General features: G+C 53.2%; 1 protein-coding gene across 4 annotated transcripts in view; it reads right to left on the reverse strand.

Annotated features, from left to right (window-relative positions):
- The window catches only part of KLHL29 (kelch like family member 29), a 284,456-nt gene that overhangs the window by 131,660 nt on the left and 132,102 nt on the right, over positions 1–20,694 (reverse strand). For all 4 annotated transcript variants that reach the window (XM_081264539.1, XM_081264538.1, XM_081264536.1 and 1 more), the window contains one exon: positions 2,064–2,393. In XM_081264539.1, coding sequence (XP_081120665.1) covers positions 2,064–2,348 — 285 coding nt within the window. In that variant the 5' untranslated portion in view covers positions 2,349–2,393. The remainder of the gene's footprint in view (positions 1–2,063; positions 2,394–20,694) is intronic.

A 20,694-nucleotide genomic window follows, 5' to 3' on the forward strand; every position in this document is an offset into this window, starting at 1 on the left:
CGGGGCTTGGGCCTGCTTGTCATATAAGGTGGTCTTGGCACGGCATTAGACATATAGACTAGGAGGACAGGACTCTGGGTGGGCAGCAGCAAGGCCAGAATGGCGGGAGGCCTCACAGCGCACATCACATGGCAGTGCCCTGGGGGAAGCCGCCCAATGGCCTCCTCTGCCCCTGCACGCAGTCCCCCCCAGTGCCCTGAAGAATCCAGGCATAATCAGGCACAAACAAGCCCCTGCAGGAATGAAACTGGGCTGCAGATGATTACCCAGGGAGATGGAATTGATTCCTCTGTGGTCACCTCTGGCCATCCTCACAGGCCTGAACTTTTGCCCCCTCTGCCCCTCCTGGTCACGGGGCTCAGTCTTTGTCCAAGCTGTTGTTTTCTGTCTGTGTCAGGGACCTGGTCTTTCAGGGAGGGTGGATATTGAGCTGCTCTGGAGCCAACCAGGAGCCACATGGGCAGGGCAGGGCAGCCCTGCAGAGAGTGGTCAGCCCTGACCCTTGCCTGGCAGAGCCCCAACCCCTGCCTCAGGATACTTTTACACTGTCCCCAAAGAGGCACCCATCTGGAGGGGACAGAAACCTTTAAGTAGGCTGCTGGGTCCAGCCGCTCTCCCCCAGAGCCCTTGGGCTGGTAGCTCCAGAGGCTGCCCTTCTCCATATGGCCAACAGCTGGCTTTGCAGAGTGCCTGCCAGATGTGGTGGTTGGGCCGGCAGCTGGGCAGAGGTCACCAGTCTGGAGCAGGCCGGGGCCTGGCGCCCAGGGGAGAAGGTGTTTGGCTGGCCTGGGGGCAGAGTACCCAAATACTCCTTCATCTCCTCTCCTGTCCGACATTCCTCCCTCCCCGCCTCAGTGGGGTGGTGTTTTCATAACAGGAAAATAAAATCAATAAGGCACCGCAGCAAGATGTCAGCACCGCCAGCCGCCCTCCAACGGCTCCATTGTCTCTGGCCTCCGCCGGGCGCTGTAGCCAGCAGCACTCTAGTTATTAATGGGAAGCAGGGCTGAAAGGGGTTTTGAAAATCACAGAGACAAAGGCGCAGCACACCTGGGGCGAATCCGTCCACCACCACAGCCACCTCACAATGGCTGGGCCTGGGGTTTCCCGCCTTTAATTTCCCCCACAACTTTTGTGAAAGCAGAAAAAGAAAAGACCAGACACACACACACACACACACACACATACACACACACACACGCCCTGAGAGGGTTCCTGCGAGGTGGCTCTGAATGGCTGGCAGAGGCAAAGTTGGCCTGTGGAGCCCCTGCTCAGCTGAAGGGGTGGGATGGATGAATGGGCTTCCTGTGTTGGCCACCAGCTGTCCCTCTGGGACTCAGGCAGCCTAAGGGGCTTTGAGCAGAGAGCAAGAGGGGGAAGAGCCTTGGCAACATTCAGGTCCACATTTCGTTTAGTACCCAGACTGGCTTCTGCGGCCATTCCCAAGGCTGGAGCTGTCTCTTCCAGAAAAACAGAACCCGGAGCCAATACCCCTGAGGCAACTTCTGGGGCGAGTCCTGGATCCTTGGAGCAGCTCTCATAGCATGGTGTGCCTCAGGATCCTCCACAGAAGGGCGGGCGTGACAGGAGCCTGACCTCATGGGCCAGTTGTGAGGCTCGGAGGAGACCCTGGGTGTGAGGATGCTCAGGGCCATGGCAAACCAATGTTACGCTGTGACCCTGGGTGACTCTTCCTGCTGCTCTGGGTCTGTTTGCAAACCCCAGCCACTGAGGCCCCGTGGAGACTTGCAGGGCCCTGTTCTCCTATTTAGGGAACCTGCAACGCCACCCTGGAGTTCCAGTGCTATTTTACTCATTAAATAGCCTGAGCGCAGGACAATGAACACTCTCAGCACCTGCCTGTTTTCCTACAAGTCAGTCATGGAAAGCGACTTCAATAGAAAATAAAGTGCATGGAATCTCAGGAGCCACAGCAGGCCACTCCAGGGAGGCCACGACTTTGGGGAATGCAGACTTGGGGGAACTGCAGGGCTGGCCTGGGCCTGCAGAGAGGCAGGGACCCCTGTGCCGGGCTCATGTCCAGAGAGGACACCAAGTCTTACCTTGGTGGTGACCGCGGAGGCAGAGCTGGCCACGAGGCTGGTGATGGCCTCGCTGTTGCCGGTGGTGCAGGGAGCCGGGGCGGTGGCTGGCGTGGGCAGCCGGGAGGGCACCACGGGCAGCGGCAGGAGGCCCGGCCGGGCACTGAGGCTGCTGGCTGTGCCGCCACCGGCCCCTGAGGTGACACTGCAGATGCTGGTGGTCCCATGGGTCCCATTGACACTCCACTCGCGGCGGTCCCAGCCCACCCGGTAATCTCTTTCGAAGCGGCTGTGGTGCCGGGACATCTCGGTGGGCCGCAGCGGCTTCTCGCAGGGAAACAGAGCCCGGACCTAGGGGACAGAGTGGAGAGGAAGGCGGTTTAGACAAACAGCGGCCCTGCTCTGAGGCAGGGAGGCAGCCAGCACCGCAGCATCTATTCAGCCCCTGCTTTGGGTTCAATGACGGGTTTTCAAACATTGCTCATTTCAGAATCACAGCGAGTCCATAAAGCCGGGCCGTTCATTAGCCCCACTACACTAACAAGGAAATGATTTGTCCAGATCACGTGGCGCAAGCATGGTAGGCAGGGTTTGAACCCAGCCATGATTTAAAGTGACGCTTTTTTCACTGCAGTTCACACTGCTCTGAACGACACGGTGTGCACATCTTAATTGGGATTGGGATTTTATCCCTCCCCTTCCCACTGTGCAAAAAGATCCGGACGACCCCTCAGGCCACGCATTCCTCCACCACAGGTGATGTGACCCACGGCTGTAGACTCACTTCATAGTGCAAAAAGCCCAGGACAGAAACCTTATTTGATCCTATGAGGTGGCAGGACACAGATGGTTCCCAATTTGTGGACGAGGGAGCTGAGGATAAGTGATCCCCTGAGATCAGGGAACTAGAAATTGAGAAGAGGCCAGGACCCTTAGCCTTCAGACCCTGGCTCAATGCCTCTGAGAAGTTGACCCTCCAGGAGCTGAGTTTTCCTTTAAAACCACCACCCGGGGCACCTGGGCCCATGCACCCTGGCCCCTGTTCACCAGATCATCTCCTACGCGGCTTCCGAGTGTCTGAACAGAAGGCCCTTCAGCGTTGTCATGGAGACCTAGACACACCACGGCATCGGAAGGGCCATCTGCGTCACCGAGATTGCGTCTTGCTCAGCGTTACCATGACTTGGCTGGCTCCTGCCAATGCCACCCTGGTCAAGAGAGAGGGAAAGACACAGGGAGGCTGTCTTGATCACAGAACGACAGTGGTGGAGGGGGGAAGGCATGACAGGGCACAGACAGTGGCTTAGAGTTGGAATCTGCCCTGAATGTCGCATGCCCAGCCCTGGCCAGGGCTCAGGTACAACCCGGTTCTCCTTGATTTCATTTTCCAGCCACTTCCAGTCTGTGGTGGGTTTGAGCTCCTGGAGATCAGATCTCCTGGCTCCTTTCCTGTCCTGCCAATCAAGCTCTGGAATTGTTGGCTAGTGGGTGGACAGGCCACTTTACTTTTTAAGTGTCTATAAAACCTGATCCTCCTCTGCCTTTGCACATCCCCAGTTGCCCATTACTAGAGCCACAAAGCCAGAGCCTGGCCTAGGTCACCTGCTACCATACTTTACTTACGGGGTTGGCCAGCCTCTCCCACGCACATGAGGCAGACCTGAGTCTAACCTGCAGCCTGGGCTGAGCCTGCAGCTCACCTGAGGCGGAGCTGCTCATCACCTGCTAAGTTGGATGCGGGCTCGCCATTTAGTTCAGTGTTGTGCTTCCTGGCCCACACGATGTCACAAAAAATCTTAAAAAACAAAATTAAATCAACTCCTCCTTTGACCACCCCTGGCATACTTTTTCAGGGGAACTTCTTGAGAGAGTTGTTTAAATTTGGTTCCAGTTTTCTTCCTTCTGTTCTGAATGGACACTGCTGTGATGTGCCTCTCACTCTGGCCACTCCAGGACAATTGTGCTTTCTGAGGGCATGAGCCACCTGCTTGCTGAATCCAGTGGCCGTTCATGCCCTTGTCCCCCTTGGCTCTCTTCATGTGCTGTAGCTGATCTCTCTCTCTTCCTGAAACCCTCTTCTGTGGTTTCTATGGCATCCTGCTTGTTCCCAGAAAGTCAGGGCTCCTCGGGTAACACATTTCCCTCTGTTCTTCTCTGGGCTGAGCTCAGGCAGCACCCCTTCCTTACCTAGGACTCCCAGGGCTACGCTTCCAGCTCTCCTCCTAAACACCTCCCCGCGATCCTGCAGCCTGCCGCACACCTTCACCTGGCTGTTCCTCAGGCACACAAACACGTGTCCCCCAAAGAACTCATTGATTTTTGGCCCAGACACCCAGCCGCAGGAATTTCCTGTTTCAGAGAGGCCAAACTGTCTCCCCATCTCCATCCCCTATTTGTCAATAGGTCTTGGGTTCCACTGCCCCGGTGGCCCTCAACTCTGCCCCCAATCCCTGGTACACTGTCTCCCACATGGACTGATTCAACTCTCCTGCTTGCACTTCTTATCCATTCTCCACCCGCTGCCTGTCTGAGTTTTTACAATCACAAGTCTGATGAGGATTTACTTTCCCACCCTTCAGGATAAGGCTCTCGCTCTTCCTGTGACCCAGAAGATGGGGCTGGTTCATTTTTCTACACACCCTCTTACTCTCCCAGCCCAGAGGTGATGCCCGCCCACCCGGAACGCCTTAGGGATCCTGCAGTCTGCACACCCTCTCTCCGCTCAGGGTCCGTGTCCATGCTACTCCTTTGCTCCCTCCCCCTGGCTAAGGCCTGTTCTAAAACAGCTCAGCACCAGGTCTTCCAGGTGCTGACCCTGTCCACTCTGGTCAAGTGAGAGGCCCTTCTCTTAGCCACTGAGTGTTCGGCGCCCACCATCATCCCAGCATCTATGCCTACTGTATGTGCCACCTTGACCACAGGTCCGGGTCCTTACTGTCTCTGAAACTCAGCACACAGTGGGTATCTGGCCTAGAAGGGTGCCCAGCACAGTTGCGATCAAACATTTATTGTTTCTTGATTGCTGAACATTTCCAGAAAGAGCGAACATGTTTTTGTGAAAGGGAAGACCTCAGACGCGGAAACCTTGAAGCTTCTGACTCACAATTCCTCATAGGCACCAGAGTAGGAAGATGCCCTATCTTCCTAGGAAATCAGACTTGAGCCTCCAAGGATGGCCCTGGGGGAGAATTTCTGCATGTTGAGTGTCCGCTGGACCTTACAGCTTGGGTTATCTCCCAAGATCCACCACCAAGGCACAACTCCTGTTAACTGTCACTGTGTCAAGGACCCTGCTTCCCTAGGTTAGATCCTAAATGGACAAAGTTGACGTTATGTATCCACCCCACGAAGTCCGTCTGAGTAATCAGGAAGACCACTCCCAGCACTTGCAGGTAGGCTGGGCTAATCCACCTGGATCTGGCAGATAATGAGTGAGGACCCTGGGGGTGGCTTCCAGATCTGGCTTTTTAAAAACATTCTATAGTGCTGTAGCTTGTTTGCCTGCCACAGGGACCTTGAAGGCCACACCTTCCAGGTAGAGCTATTATCTCTCAGAAGAGGTCTGCCTCCCACTTCAGGCTTTGCAAAGTTGGGACATGGGTCTTCACTCTATGAGACACTGAGATCGAAGTCTGTCCCCTCAGCACTGCCTAGTCTGGTCTGACACTCCATCGGTCCCTTCATTCCTACAACACAGCCTCATAGGTGAACCCCTTTCCTCCCAGCTGGTGATGCTGGGCAGCATTCAGGATGGCTGTGTCCCGAGACATGCTAGACGCAGCCCGGTGTGCTTGGGATCAGGTCCCCTGGCCCCAATAAAACCTCAGATGCCAATAACCCTCTCGGTGGCTACTGGGGACCACCTTCTGGACATCTCCATGGCTCTACTTCCTCGGCTCTATTCCAGTGCTCAAGGTAAAGCCCGGCCCCGGCAACCCACATGGCCCTCCCCGCTCAGCCCACTGCCATCTCTTCCATCTCCTTCAAATGCCAGGGAGGAGGAGAAGCCTCTGGCAGCTGGAGGCCACACAATCTGGTTTCAGTCTCATTAAACGTATTCAAAACAAAGGTCAACGGCTTGCATGCCAGTGCTCGGGTCAGACTTCATTCCTCAGTTTAATTTTCCCTTTCAAACGAATGAAAGAAATGTGTTGCACGGTTTACTCTGAGCGAGAAGGCAGAGCGCCAGCTCCAGAGGTGGCAACTTAAGTATTTCCTGCTGGGCGCAGAGCCAGCGTGTCACAGAGGTCCAGTGTGCGCACACGTGTGCCCCAGGTGGTGCCGGGGGAGGCAGAGGGAGCGCACGTGTGGTGGAAGGAAGCCCTGAGTGGACGAGGTGCCTCCAACCAGACTGGGGAGGCAATTAGAGACTAAAACACAGAAAAATGCCCCCTTGTCAAGGTGAGCACCTTCCCCTGGCGGGCTGCCTGTGCAAGAAGGGAGGAGGTGCGGGCAGCCGCTGTCCCTCGGTGTGGAGAGGACAGTTAGAGAACCCAGGCTTTGCCTCTATGTGGGTAGTGCCCCGCCAGTGCCTTTGTACCTGACATGCACCTGTGGAGAGAAAAAGCCCTGGAATCCAGAAACTCTGGTGTTGGGACGGAGGCCGGCGTGGCCTTGGGTACCAACGGGTAGAGATGGTTGTGCAGGTCCTGGGGGGACGCTGAAAGGCCTCCCAGAGATCAGTATTTTATCAGGGCAACCTGGCTCTGGGTTGTAGGATCCTCTTTTCAGAAAATCGTTTCTCCACTGCAATCTGTCCTGTGAACTGTCCCAGGAATGCTGGTCTACGGGAGAAAGGGGAGGAAGACTGAGTCCTTTCCGGGGGAGGGTGGAACCTCCTCTTCTGCTTCCTGGAGTCTCATATTTGTAGGGCCCACCAGTGCAGAATGGGCACGTGCCCATGATCACACATGCTCATCCTTGCAGCAGCCTGTTCAGGGACGTCCCCAGGATGTGCCAGGAGAGGCCGGAGGTTGGGTCCTGCACACAGCTGGGAAGCCAGGTCAGGCCTTGGATTCTCCACTTCCTTTTCTTTGGATGCACCTTTCTTCCTTACAGAATTGGGACATATATAAAGAGTGGGGGTCAGCACGTCACTGTGATGCATTCCCGATGGGCCAAAGTGCCTCCCTGAATATTTAGACATCTATCCTGCTGCGATCCAGCCCCCAGCTCACAGCTACCTGCAGAGGCCTCAACAAGCACAGGCCCACACCCAAACCTAAGGATAAAGTTCCCCAGTACCCTGAAATGCAAAGCACCACACTGACTAGCTCTGAAGAAAAGAAGCCCAACTACCTGAAAATTCAGGTCATCTCTCAGAAGTGTCCCAGAGGCCACTATGTGGGTGAATCTATTAGCATCCCAGTCCCCTGTGGGAAGGGTCTTTTCTACTTCCAATGCTGGCCTCTGGGGAGGGTGAAAGGCCTGTTCTTACTGCTTCCTCCCCTCCTGAGGAGTGGTGCACTCCATTCACCAGGAGCGGATGAAAGTCAGTGGCTTCCCTTCTGTTGGCAGGGAGAGCCAAGCTGTCACTGTGGCCAGAGTACCTGGAGTCTCATATTTGTAGGGCCCACCACTAGAAGCCAGGGTACCTGGGATGTGCAGGAAGGAAGGAAGGGCCACCTGTCCCTAGACACTCTTCTATTCCCTTGGAGAAAACAGCTCATTAAGGAGAATCAAATGGAGAAGACAAAGTAGCCTTGGTCCCTGACCTCTAGCCTTCCCAAGACTTCACCCACAGTCTGTCCCTAACCCCTTATGTCCCTGTTGCTCTACTTCATCTGGAAAATGGGATCCACAACACTGTCTGTCCCCGGGATCACTGTTGGGATCAAGCAATGCCTGCTGTGAACCCTCTGCCCGGGCTGAAGAGCTGTCATTGGCTAATGGTCCTATCCTCCTGCTCAGGTGAAAAGGACAGGCGGCAGTCCCAAGGCCAGCAGGAACGGGCCCTCCCACAATGAGCATCCAGGGGGCTGTCAACCAGGAGGCATGATTCTGCCTGGTATCTGCAGGTACACACAGAGCTACTGAGAGCCCCTATGCTAGGCAGCCAGAGACCTCGTCGGATGGTTTCACCGAGTCACTAGGAGACGCTAGATAGCAGGAGGAAGGTCAGCCCCAGCTAAATATCCATGACATGGGACCTTGTGTCATTAACCCTGGAGCCAGCCTTGACGGATGGGCCTCATCCAGCAGCTCAGGGACATCACCATGGCCCCGGCTCAGGTTTGGGGAAGGTCTGGGCTCCCCGGGCCTGAGGACAGCCACGCGAGGGTAATCAGCTGACTTCCAGGCTCAGCCCCAGCACCCAGCAACGTCTCTGATGTCTTACCAGCTGGCCGCAGGGCTCTGTCTCCTGGACACTTGCTAGACACCCAATCAGCAGCCCTGCTTTACAGATTTGCCTGGAAAACCTTCAACATGAATAATTCATCAATAAATAATTATGAATCACAGAGTGTTTGTGTCATCCATGTGGGGCTGGAGCCCGGGGACAGTGTCCAGGAGTCCAGGGCACTGGCCCTGAGAGGCCCTGCCCATGAACAGGCTGCTGTGTCCACCTGAACGTGTGAGCAGAATGACTGTGGTCTGGGTCCAGCGACGCGCTGTATGTTGGGGATACGGGCGATGCCCACGCGTATTAACATGCGCCATGTGTATGCGCTGCACACAGGATCACAGGTGGCTAATGACCCTTTCCTCGTTCTTATCATTAAGACATGCCGAAGGAGTGGGCTGCCGGCTGTGAGGCCCCGAAGGCGTGATTAATCCACAGGAAGGCAGGGGAGCCTGCGCTGCCTCCAGACAGGGGAGCCGAGGAGGCTGGCTGAGGAATGAGCCGCGGAGTCTGGGCCTGGCTGGAAAATGGATGATTGCCTCATTTGGGGGAGACGTGCTGCCAAGTCAATTGGAACAGCCTGTGCCCATCTTTATTATTTTCGTTTCCCTCTCTGCATCTTTTAGCTTTTCTTCTGGAACAAAACATTACGCAGCGGCCAGAACACCATCTTGGCAAATGTAACACAAAGGAACTCTCCGCGTGCCTCTGGAGAAGCCCGCCTGGTGTGGCTGTCGGTGGGAGCTGGGGATGCCCCTGGGAGATGCCCCTTGCTTCCAGGGGCTGGTTAGCCCTCACTGACCCTCATCCCTGCAGAGCCCCCAGTAACTCAGAAGACTCCCTTCCGCTGAGGCTGAGATGGGCTCCACCTGGCCTCTTCACGGAAGGCCTTCTCTGACCGACCATCTCTTCCCTGCGCCAGAAGCCAGACTCAGCGATGGACTGGCATATTCCACTTCCCATGTAAGACTGGACTGTGCCCATAATGTCAGGGTCATCTCTCTCCCTCTGCTTCCTCCACTGCAGCAGACAAAGCACAGGGCTGGCAAGACCAAGGGGACTAGCCCTTTCCGGCACAGAGCGTGTGGCATGGCGGGATGAGGCTGACGTGAGTGAGGAGTATGGTGTCAAGATTTAAGAAAGGCTTGTCCTTGGGGCCCACCTGCACTCGCACAGCCCTGACAGGAGCCACTCCTGAATTCTGATATACCTGCCTGGCCTGAGTCCTGGCCCTGCACACTGCCCTAAGAACGAGTGAGCTATTCTCCAGGCAGGGGGAGGCCTCCAAGTGGATGTGAAATGTGTGGGTCACACACAGGTGCCTGCTTTGGCTAGGCCCCATGTTTAAATCCTTTGGGTCAGCAGAAGCCAAGGAAGCTCTGGGGTACCACAGGCTAGAGTGCCAGCTCCGCCTGTCCCTCTGCTGGGGTGAGTAACCTGTGGGGTGGTTATATCTTTAGTTTCCTTCCTTAACATATCAAGGGAAATAACCCAGCAAACTGAGATCTCACTCAGTGGACTGGTCCCCAGGGAGTGGGGAGGGAGCCCCTGTGTCACTGGTCCAGCAGTGGTGATTTATGACAGCTGTCTGGCCTTAGGGGGGCATAGCGCTGCTCTGAAAGGGCCCCCTGCCTCCATATCACCCTGTCCAGCCACAAGGGACCTTGTGTGACTCTCCCCCATCATCATCATCAGGACCACCTCACCATCAAGGCCAGTGGGAAACTGTCCAATCTGGGTGCCAGGCTGGAGTGGCTCAGCCCAGCCCTTGGCTTAGTAGCCAAAAGTTTCCATCAAGACCTGCTGCAGGCTCCAGGGTGTGGAACCAGCCAAGCAGCCTTCCCCAGGCTGGGAGAAGAGGGGAGCCAGGGATGTCACAGATGCAGTTAGGAACCCGAGCCATCCCTCTGACCTCTGCTTCCACCCCTGGACCCCTAGGTGACCCAAGGTTTTGTAACAGAGGCTTTAGGGTATCATCTTCATTGCTTGAAAAAGACGGGGAGCTTTCTTTCTCCAATGCCAGCTAACTGCAGAGTTGCCCGGCCTGAGTCTGTCCTTGGACTTGGAGGGAAATAACCCAGCAAACCGAGATCTCACTCAATAGACTGGCCCCCAGGGAGTGCGAAGGGAGCCCCTGTGTCACACGTCCAGCAGTGGTGATTTATGACAGCTGTCTGGCCTTAGGGGGCCATAGCTCTTCTCCTCCGCACGGTTCTTATTAATTTATTTATTTTAGCTGCTTTATTGAGGTTTGATTGGCACACAAAGAGCTGTAGATACTCAATGTACACAACTTGATGTGTTCAGAGATCAATGTGCATGCTCAAAACCATCCACCCATTGCTATCCAGGCCACCAACATACCTGCCACATTCAAAAGTTCCCTCTGCCTTCTTTTTTTTTTTTTTTTCCTTTTACAGTAAGAACACTTAAATAGGGAGGGATGGAAAAAGGCTACAAAGTTTCAGTTACGTAAAAGAATCAACTGCTGGGAATCTACCCCAAGACAGGACCAAGATAACCACTGGGCATTTGCCATATGCGCTTCTCCACGTGCTCAGAGGCGAGCGCCCACGGGAAGTGCTCATCCACATGGGTGTCTTTCGAAGCCACCACACGTTTGCTTGACAGCATCCCAATGGTGTAGGCAGGGAAACATGGAATTTTGTAAGTCAGGAGGAGGAACAAAAGGAAGCTCAGGGACGGGGACAATGATCTAGTCCTGTGTCCTCAAATTGTGGTGGGTGGGCCAGCAGTTCCTACTACCTGGGTGCTTGTTATCAATGCAGATCTCAGGCCTCACCCCAGCACCCTCAAGTTAGAATCTGCATTTTTAACAGGTTGTAGTTTGAACACAGTCTGAGATGCGGTCGGGGGTCCACCCAGAATCAGGCATTCCAATACGTGGGATGGCCCTGGGGGTCAGGGTATTTTTTGGAAAACTCATATTCTATAATTACAGGGCTTAACACATGACCTAAAATGGCAAATGTTCAAAGTGCTTTTCTGATGATAGGTTGCAGGAAAGATGTCACCGATTCCTTTTCTGGGCCCAATTTCTCTCACAAAAAGCAATCTCCCTGCTTCAGAAAGGTGGTATCCGATACCTGTTTGAGATGAGCAATATTAAAAGAACAAGGCTCCTAGATCCCTCCTTCCCATAAGCACCTTTGCTTTGAGACTTTCTGGCTGTGGGTTTCGATGTAGTGATTTTTTTTTTTTTTCAAAAAAGCACACGATTCAGAGACTTTTCTCACGGGACTAATTGACTAGGCATTTGTGCTCTTGCTCCTGGTGTAAATCATTATAATGGTGATAATGAAAAATAAAAAAGATATTGGAAATGACAGTTGGCAACATAATATCAGCATAAACTGAGGGAAGAGGGGAGGCGTGTATAAATTAGGGACTCGTAAACAACAGGATCGATGAGGGAGTTATGCTGGGTAGGGTTTGATCATTTAGATGAGAATTAGCCAGAGTTACATTATGAATAACCATGGTTGGCTCCTTCCGATTCCTTGTTCTTGTGGCTCCATGGAGGATGGAGACCCTGAAATTGGAGCCCTGTGTCCCGACAGTCCTGCAAACCCTGGATCAAAGTCTTTGGAGCTGAATTTTGCAGTTACTTCCCTCCTCCAAGTGGGCCTCCCAGTGGCTCAGGGCTGCCTCGCAGACATGCCTGATTATTCTGAATCTTGCAGAATTGACTAATTCAACGAGCTCCCGCTTCACAGGAAATGGTGTTCGTCAGTGACCCAAGCTGATGAATGAATCCTACTCGGTGCCTGGAGCCAGACCCAGCAGCAAGAGCTGCAAAGAAGAAAGACTGATGCGTGCTCTCTATTTGGCTGCCAAAATGCTCTTGCAATTTGCTTTCTTCTAGACAAGAGTCTATTCAAAAGTCTATTTGGAAACATTAGGGAACGGCCGTCACATGGCCGGCAGATCATACTGCCTGTGACAGGATATTATCTTCCTTGGGAGAGACTCGACTGCTCTTTTATTTCACCAAGTAACTAGCGTCTGGGCTGATGGCTGCAGAATTGCTCGGAGGGCTGGGGACATTAAAATCCCTGTCCAGAGCAAATGCGGAACCGACAGCCACTTCAGCACGCAGGATTTGTGGAACCATCGCCCGCATTAAGTGCTAGCATCCAGCTTTCGTCTCCTCTCTGGTGAGACCTGGGGGGGCTTCTTGCTTATCCAAATCTCTGCCTGGGAAATCACAACTTCTGACTTCCTCTTCTGAGACCCTACCTCCTTGCGTGGGGAATTCACACCCGCCTTTCCCACCCACGCAAATCCTTAGGCATGCCCTTGAGTTAATTCATGTTCGCTAAATCACAGCAAGTGCAATGACTACGGCCTTCCGCATTGTGACCCAGCTCAGTGCTAGACACTGAGGGGCAAGTACGAACAGGGCACAGCTGGTTCCTGCCTTTGGGGACCCAGCTGCTCAGGAAGACAGTGCACAGGGATCAATATAGGGTACCAGGAACATGGAGCTGCTGGGGAGGGAGCAGCCAGTGTGGCTGGAGTAGGGAGGGAGGGTCAGGGTGGCTCTGGAGCCCTAAGGCTGTGCAGCTTCCTGAGGCTGCATTAATTTTAGAGAGGAGATTGTGTTTAGTGAGAGGAAATGCAGAGGGAGGGAAGTCCCAGCTCTGGGGCCAGGCATGCAGCGTGCAGAGACATCTCCCTTCCACAGAGGGAGCGTTCCCACCCCTCCCAAACTGTCATTTTGGCTTTGGGAACCAAAGACCCACATTACTTGTAGGGGCTTCCACCAGGAGGAGCAGTGAGTCCCAGGGGAAGAGTGCTTTGGGCCACTTGGGAGAGAGACTTTTGTCCCCTGTCTTGGCCATGAGCCTCTTGTTTTGCCCACACTCCTGCTGACCTCAGTACCCAGTGCCAGGCTGTCTGGAGACCACAGGGGCTTCTTTGTCTTTGTGTCTATCATGATGTACTTGCTTCACATTTTCATTGTCTTGATTCTATGTCCGTGTTTTTAATTTAATTAAAAAAAAAAAAAAAAGGCAGCCCAGACCAGAGGGCAGCCTGTTGCGAGGTTGCGTGCTTTGTCACCACCCAAGCATGCAAACGAGGCCGCCTCTGTTGACAAGTTCACATCTCCAGTGCAGAGCTGGCTGTTTGAACAGCTTGTGTGCAGTAATTGAAACATAGATTTTTGTTGCCTTTCTGTTTATTTTTAGATTAACCAAGCAGGGATACTTTGCTTCCAGGCTGCCACTTCCACCCCTGACGAGCAGCCTGGGACCGCGGGCCCCAGGCACACCAGCAGGAATCAGCACCGTTTCCTTGGGTCCTCCCTTCCTGGACTGTCCTGCCTCCACCTGGCTCTGAACAAGGGTGACCTTTGCCATGACCCCCAGGGCCCAAGACAGGGAAGCTGAGGGAAGCAGGCTGCTCCCCAGTTTCTAGGTTTTGGAAGACTTCCCTCTCCCCGCCTGTGGGACCCTCAGGGCAGCCCTGGAGGCAGGCTGGGCAGTCATCAGCTACCCCTTCCACTGCAGGGACAACCCAGCCAGTGAGCGCCAGAGCGGAGGTGAGCGAGAGCCTAGATCTCCATTCCTGGGGCTGGGGGCCCCAACAAACAAGGGCCAATGGCTCAGAGATTCAAGCAGGGCCAGTTTTCTATTTTGGACACATGACCCCATCATGGTTGCCTCAGCCTAGACGGGTGGGTGGTGCTACCTTGATGAACTAGCCCCCAGATCTCAGTGGCTTCGGCAATAACATTGCTTTCGTTCTTGCTGTTTGTGCACTGCTGGTCAAAGGCAGTCCTGCTCCTGGGCACTCTCTCTTCAAGACCCCAGCTGCCAGCGTGGTCACCCCTGGGCACTGCTGGCCATGTGGAAAGGGAAACTAGGCTTAGGGGCTCACACACTGATTCCTAAGGATTTCCCTTGGAATGGGTGCCCATCCCTTCTGCCCTCATGTCACTGGTGAAAGTGTGCCCCATGGCGACACCTAACTTTGAACATATAGGGAAGAGAGACCCTATCAGGTGCCCAGAAGGAGAAATGGTTTAGGGGAGAAGAGGGAGGTGTGCGTGTGTGTGTGTGTGTGTGTGTGTGTGTGTGTGTCTTTCAGGATCCCTGAGCTGGGCCGAACCCTCCTCTGAACTCTGTGGTACCGGCCAGCTCAGCAATCGGCACACTCTCTTGACATTATGTCATTATGTCATTTTTATCTTCAACCCCACAGGGCTGGCAGCTTCTTTAAGGCCTCATCCGAGACTCTTGGGCACTAAGAACATGGCATTTGACCTTCTGCTGTAAGTGAGTGGATCCTCCTCCAAGAAGCCTTCCTGGTGACCCCAGGCCCGCATCCCTTCCAGCCCTCATCCTGCAGGGTCCTATGTGCCTGATCACATATCAAGCTCGGAAAACACAGCACTAGCCAACCCCACGGTTTCCTGGCTATCCGCTTCCCACAGACACTTGTGCGGTCTTGGCTACACGGAGTTCAGCCCCAGGGTTCTCCCCAGGGAACAGGAGAGGGAGCCCCCTGGAGGACTGGGATGACAGGTCAGGGCCTCTGAATGAGAGCTGTGAATAGGCCAGGTCTCAGCCCCAGCAGCCCCTGGGAGAGCGGGGGAGATGACCATCTGTTCTGGCTCAGCCCAGCCCAGTCTGCAGGCACAAGCGGTCCATTTACAGAGGGCAGGCCCCGTAGCGGGCCCACAGCAGGACTGATCCCACTGTCTGGGGTTCAACAAAGAGTGCTGCAGAGATCTGACCTCGGGTGGGAGGGAGGAGGGGAGACCAGATAAAGCCATGTCCCCTGCCTGAGGCTGGGGGGACTCTGGTGTCAGATGCCAGCCTGGTACCATTGGATGTCCTTCTGGGCTAGGATAAAAGGAGCTCAGTGTTCCTCCTGTCACAGGAGGGGACCAGCCTGGATTCCTTTCTCTGGTCACACAGGAAGTGACCCATGCTCAGAAGTAGCATGCCAGGCCTCCCCACTGTGCTGCGCCAGGGCTTCCTGCCTTAAAGAAGGTGCCTGGTGGATTCCGCTGTGATCAGAGAAGAAACTCTCCCTTTTCTTGCCATGCTGCTGGGCCGTCCTATGAACACTGACATTCATTTAATCTGCATGACGACTCTGTGAGGCAGCTCTTATGGTGACTATCTCTGTTTTCCAGATGGTGAAACTGAGGCACAGAAAGGTCAAGCAACTTGCCCAAAGTCACCCAGCTAGAAAGTGGTAGAGACAGAATTTGGGTCCGGGCAACGTGGCTCTCGAGTCCCGCTCTCGCCTACCACCATCTCTGCTGGTTCTGCTCTCTGCTGTGTCTCAGCTCAGACAGTCCTTGACCTCTTGGGGAGCTCAGCACATACCGAGTGAGTGAATGAACACCGAGACCCACCTCAGCTTCACTTCCAAAGGGGGAGACATGCTGGATTGGCCTTCTGTTGCCCTGCTACCCTGCCATGCCCACCAGGCTGTCCGCTTGTGGTGGGGGCAGCCATAGTTCAGAATGAATTCTCCCTGGGTTTTAAAGTGGTTCCTTTTGCCGGTGGCTCTCAGGGAGGGTTAGGTGGGGCTGGTTGGGCAAATCAGCTCCTTCTGAACGTGGTCAAGACCCACATGTGGTGTGGCCAGGCTCCCACTCTCCCTGTCCAGCACCTCCACAGAGTCCTGGAGAGTCTAGAGGGGCCCAGAGCCGAGCCCACCCCACCAGCACAGGGTGGGCAGACTCGACAGGCTCCTGCGGCCCCAAGCATCCAATCTGCAATGTATCGGCACCAGGAGCGCCAGAAGGGACTGCCCCCCCCCCCCACCCAGGAGCGCACATATCTGCAGTGCAATTCCTTCGAGGAAAATTACTCAAGCAGCCATTTATTAAAACACAACTGCTCCCGAGGAGCCTTTCGGCAGTGGAAATACCAAATAGCTTTGAAGCTCCAGCCGTCCCCGAAACCAATGAAGCAGGCTTCTAGGCACTATCTGACTTTTAATCTGCTTGTTCTTTCCCCATCTGGAAGGTCTAATGAAATGTTACACTATGAGGAACACGGAAATAAGGAACTTCAGAGGTGAGGGACATATATTTAATATCTTGCCTTGGCCTGTTATTTGCATAAACCTCAAATGGGGGAAAGAGAAGAAAAATGGCAGTGTCTGAGCCTCCCGGGGGCAGGACGTGGGGCTTGGAAGGTGACTGCACCTAGCACGCAGCCCAGGGAGGGGCACTGCCTCTCCATCTCTGAGGCAGAGAAGACTGGAGCTCCTGTGTCTGTGTCCTCCTCTTTCTTGGGGACCATAGCTGGACAACTTGATGGAGTCCTTTGGTTCCACCAGGGGCCATGTTCTTGTCAGTGTGCACAGAATGGGTGCACACGCGACTTGGGTCCTTCCAAGCCTGCCTGGTTAGAGCAGGGGTGTCCTCTTCACCCTGTCTTTTCCCTGCCTGCTTCAAGGACGACATCACGGAAAGAGCCTTGGTCCCTGTTGGGCTCTCGGAGGGAGCCCAGCTCTTTCCCATTGGGCCACCCCAAACTGTAAACTGAGAAAGACAGAAGCTCCTATTTTGGATGAAGCCATTACAATTTGGGATTCTTTGCTCCAGAGTTAGCCTACCCTGATTTAGGCAATCTTAATTTTTTAGATGAGGAAATACAGACCAAGAGTTGAAAGTGACTTGCCCCAGGTCACAACGACCCTAGATCCATCCAAGAGGGTACTGTCTGACCCTAGGTCCATCCAAGAGAGTATTATCTGAGCCTAGATCCATCCAAGAGAGCACTGTCTGAGCCTAGATCCATCCAAGAGGGTACTGTCTGAGCCTAGATCCATCCAAGAGGGTACTGTCTGAGCTTAGATCCATCTAAGAGAATACTGTCTGAGCCTAGATCCATCCAAGAGAGCACTGTCTGAGCCTAGATCCATCCAAGAGAGCACTGTATGAGCCTAGATCCATCCAAGAGAGCACTGTCTGAGTGGTAACTAGACATGGTTTCTCCCAGGTGCAAAGCTCAGGCAGCTGTTCTGAGTCCATCTTCCAGGTTCAACTCCTCAGGTCCTAACAACTTATATCTTGGCCAGGTGAGGATTCAGGAGGGAAATTGTCACCACAGGATTGGTTTTTTTCCCTGCCTCCTTCCTGGGGAGAGAATCAAGAGGGACAGAGGCTGGACACTGATTCCCAGGGGATTGCCTCCTTCCAAATGCTGACAAGCCCTAAGAACAGCACGTGCTTTGCAGAAAACGTCAGGTCCAGAAAGCAGGAGACTCAGCAATTCCCTGAATAGCCCAACCCTGAGTGCAGGCCGCCTCCATCAGAACTCACATGCTCCACAGAAAATGAACAAGAGTCCAGCAGAGAGAGCCAGAGACCCAGGAGGAGGGCCTCCCGTCAGACCTGGGGACAGCCAACGGGCTAATCCCTGCATGGACTGCGCCCTCTCATCCGCAGAAGCCGCCCTGGGCATCCAATCTTCCAGTCGGGCGGGTCTAATGGGATTGAAATAAATCCTCTAAATGCCCAGCTCATTTTTGTTCCTTAATAAACACATGCATAGAGAAAGAAGCAATTAAAGCAAGGATGAGGAAAGGAACAACCAAGGAAGAAAGATGATTGCCAAACTCTGAGAGGCTATTTTAGACAAGAGATGACAGGGATGGAAAATAAAAGAAAACACTGCCACCACCCTGGTTCCCTGCCTGAGCCCTTCGACGCCTTACTGCTGCCTCCCAAGACCACGGGTGTAGGACAATGTCATACCAGGCAGTCTGTGCCCCAGCCCCTCCCAGGATGAATTCTTCAGTTTTCAAGTCAGTTCCAGCAGCCGACCACCGTGGTCGCCGCCAGAAACAGGAGCTTCTGGAAGATGTATCCAGGCTCTGGATGGGGGGCCAAAATCCACAAATCCTTTTGCACGAAAAGAAGGCACCAGTCCTTTGGCTTGGACCTTTTTCCTTTGGTGTGTGTGTGTATGTGTGTGTGTGTGTGTGTGTGTGTGTTTGGTTGTGGCTTTAATTTTTTACCAGTCTGATGTGTCTTCAATCACTCCTCATCATTAACACACCAAATGCTGTCGAGCACGTGATTGGATACTTTGCCAAGCACATGGTCAATTACTGACAGAAGAAAAAGGTGAGAAGGAGCCAACAGAATCCAGTTGTGAAATCTGTTGCCTGCCTGATATCCATCACCCTTTCATTTGATGATAGAATCTCCCCCATGTGAACCCATGCGATATGGTTGGGGGGTTCTGACCCACCAATAGGGCAAGGACATGACCAGTTCAGACAAGTCAGTGTGTTCTGTCCCCCTGGACAAAATGAGTGATCCAAACAGATCCAAATCCCTGGAATCTGATAGGAACTCAGAAAACTTTCCTGAAGACGGTCTGCTCTGTGGCAGAAGAGAACAGAAAGAGCCGGAAATGACAAGATAGGGCTGGGGGGCTGGTGTGACCACCAGCGGAAGTAGGGAATGCAGAAAAGGATGTAGGTTCCAGAAGAAAATGGAAGATTTGTTTTTGGATATATGGAAGTTGAGGCAGGAGGACGTCAGGACAAATGTTTCATAGGAAGTTGGGAGTTGGACACATGAGGTTTTGGAATCACTGGAGTTGAGTGGAGAATCAGTCAAACTAAAGAAAAAGTAAGGCGAGGCTCGAACTGTGCAGAATACGACCATGAAGACGCTGGAAGAAGAGAAAAACGAGAGGCAACGCACCTGGGAAAGATTCAGAAAGAGGCAGTTGAGGACAGTGCGGTGTCATGGCTAGGATCATCCATAAAGGCCTCGTTTTTCTCATGTACAGAGAAGTTTTTGAGATAAAGACATTATATCTCTCAATGTCCAATCTTAAACAGAACAAAAATATTTCAGCAATTTAAAAGACAAAACACTCTGAAGCAAAATTCGCAAAATGCTGAATAGAATGTGATGTCACAGAGACACCCGGGCTGTCCAACAGCTTGGTCCCCAGGACTGAAGGAGTCAGGGTCCCGATACTCCTGGGCCTCGGGCTGTGTGCTTTGTAAGTGTGTAAGTGACTTAGAGTTTAGCAGGTGTCACCTCTGATCAGCTTCACTATGATTTGAATGTGGTTTTTTCCCTCTGAATCTCATGTTGGACTCTGACTGCGACCATGGCAGCGTTGGGAGGTGGAGCCTTTAAGGTTGTACCTTCCTTCCCTGTGGGACCAGACTCCTTACCTCGGGCACAGGCTGTTATAAAGCAAGTCTGAACCCTGTATTTTGTCTCTTTTGCTTATCTACCACGCAGTGACACAGACGCCCTCACCAGAAGCTGAGAAAACACCAGTGCCATCCTCTTGGACTTTCCTACCTCCAGAATCATGAGCCAAAATAAACCTCATTTCTTTATCAATTACCTAGTCTCTGGTATTTTGTTAAAGCATCAGAAAATGGGCCAGGACAAGCTTCTAGCAAGAGTTTCTTACTGTTATTATCCTTCCCAGCCCTTCTCCTTACCCCTGCCAGGTCAGAAATTTGCAGAATTTATAACCCAGATCATCAATCTTACAGTCAATTTGCACTTTAAAAAAAATAAATTAAAAGAACAATTCTGAATTAAAGTCTGAGAAATGGTGAAGAAAGAAGAGGATTTGGGGTGCATGCATGTGGGGGTCCCTACTTGTGCTGTCAATCTTTCAGAGGTATTATCTGCTCTTTTCTCAATCTGGGCTCTGAAACTTTGGGAGATTTGACTCTAGATCGGTGAGCAAGGTGGAAAAGGCAGCGCCCAGATAATCTTGCCACCGAGGGCCTCTTATTTTGAAAGAGAGAAATGATACAAATTGTCCCCTTGTCACAAATTCTGAGGACCTACTCTACACTAGAGGTAGCCTGGCTGCAGCCCAGACAAGGCATACAATGTCCCCCTTCACAACCAAAGATCATTCCTCATGTTCGCCCTCCTCACAGCCATGAACACACCCTCTTAGTATCTGAAATACACATTTCAGTTGTGCTCCAGCCTCCTGCACGCCAGAGAGCACCTGGGATCTGGATAGCAAGGAGTTGACAAAGGGTGACAGATAATTTCCTTGCTGAGGGTCTAGGTCAACTGCTTTTAGATATCTAGGTAAAGATACACAGAACAGCAGTGGACCAAGTGGAATCAGGAATCCAGCTTTGCACCAAGGTCACTGGGCCTCCTTGCAGGTGAAGCCCACGGCTTGCATCTTTCTCAAAGTGTGGTCCCAGGCCCAGCAGCTGCCGCAGCAGCAACTCTTGAGAGGTGGTTAGAAATGCAGAGTCCGCGGGGCCGTGCTGCCTTCCCCACTCCACCATTCTGTTTCAGGA

Source organism: Spermophilus citellus (genome assembly GCF_964194105.1).
Source record: "Spermophilus citellus genome assembly, chromosome: 13".
Taxonomy (NCBI): Eukaryota; Metazoa; Chordata; class Mammalia; order Rodentia; family Sciuridae; genus Spermophilus; species Spermophilus citellus.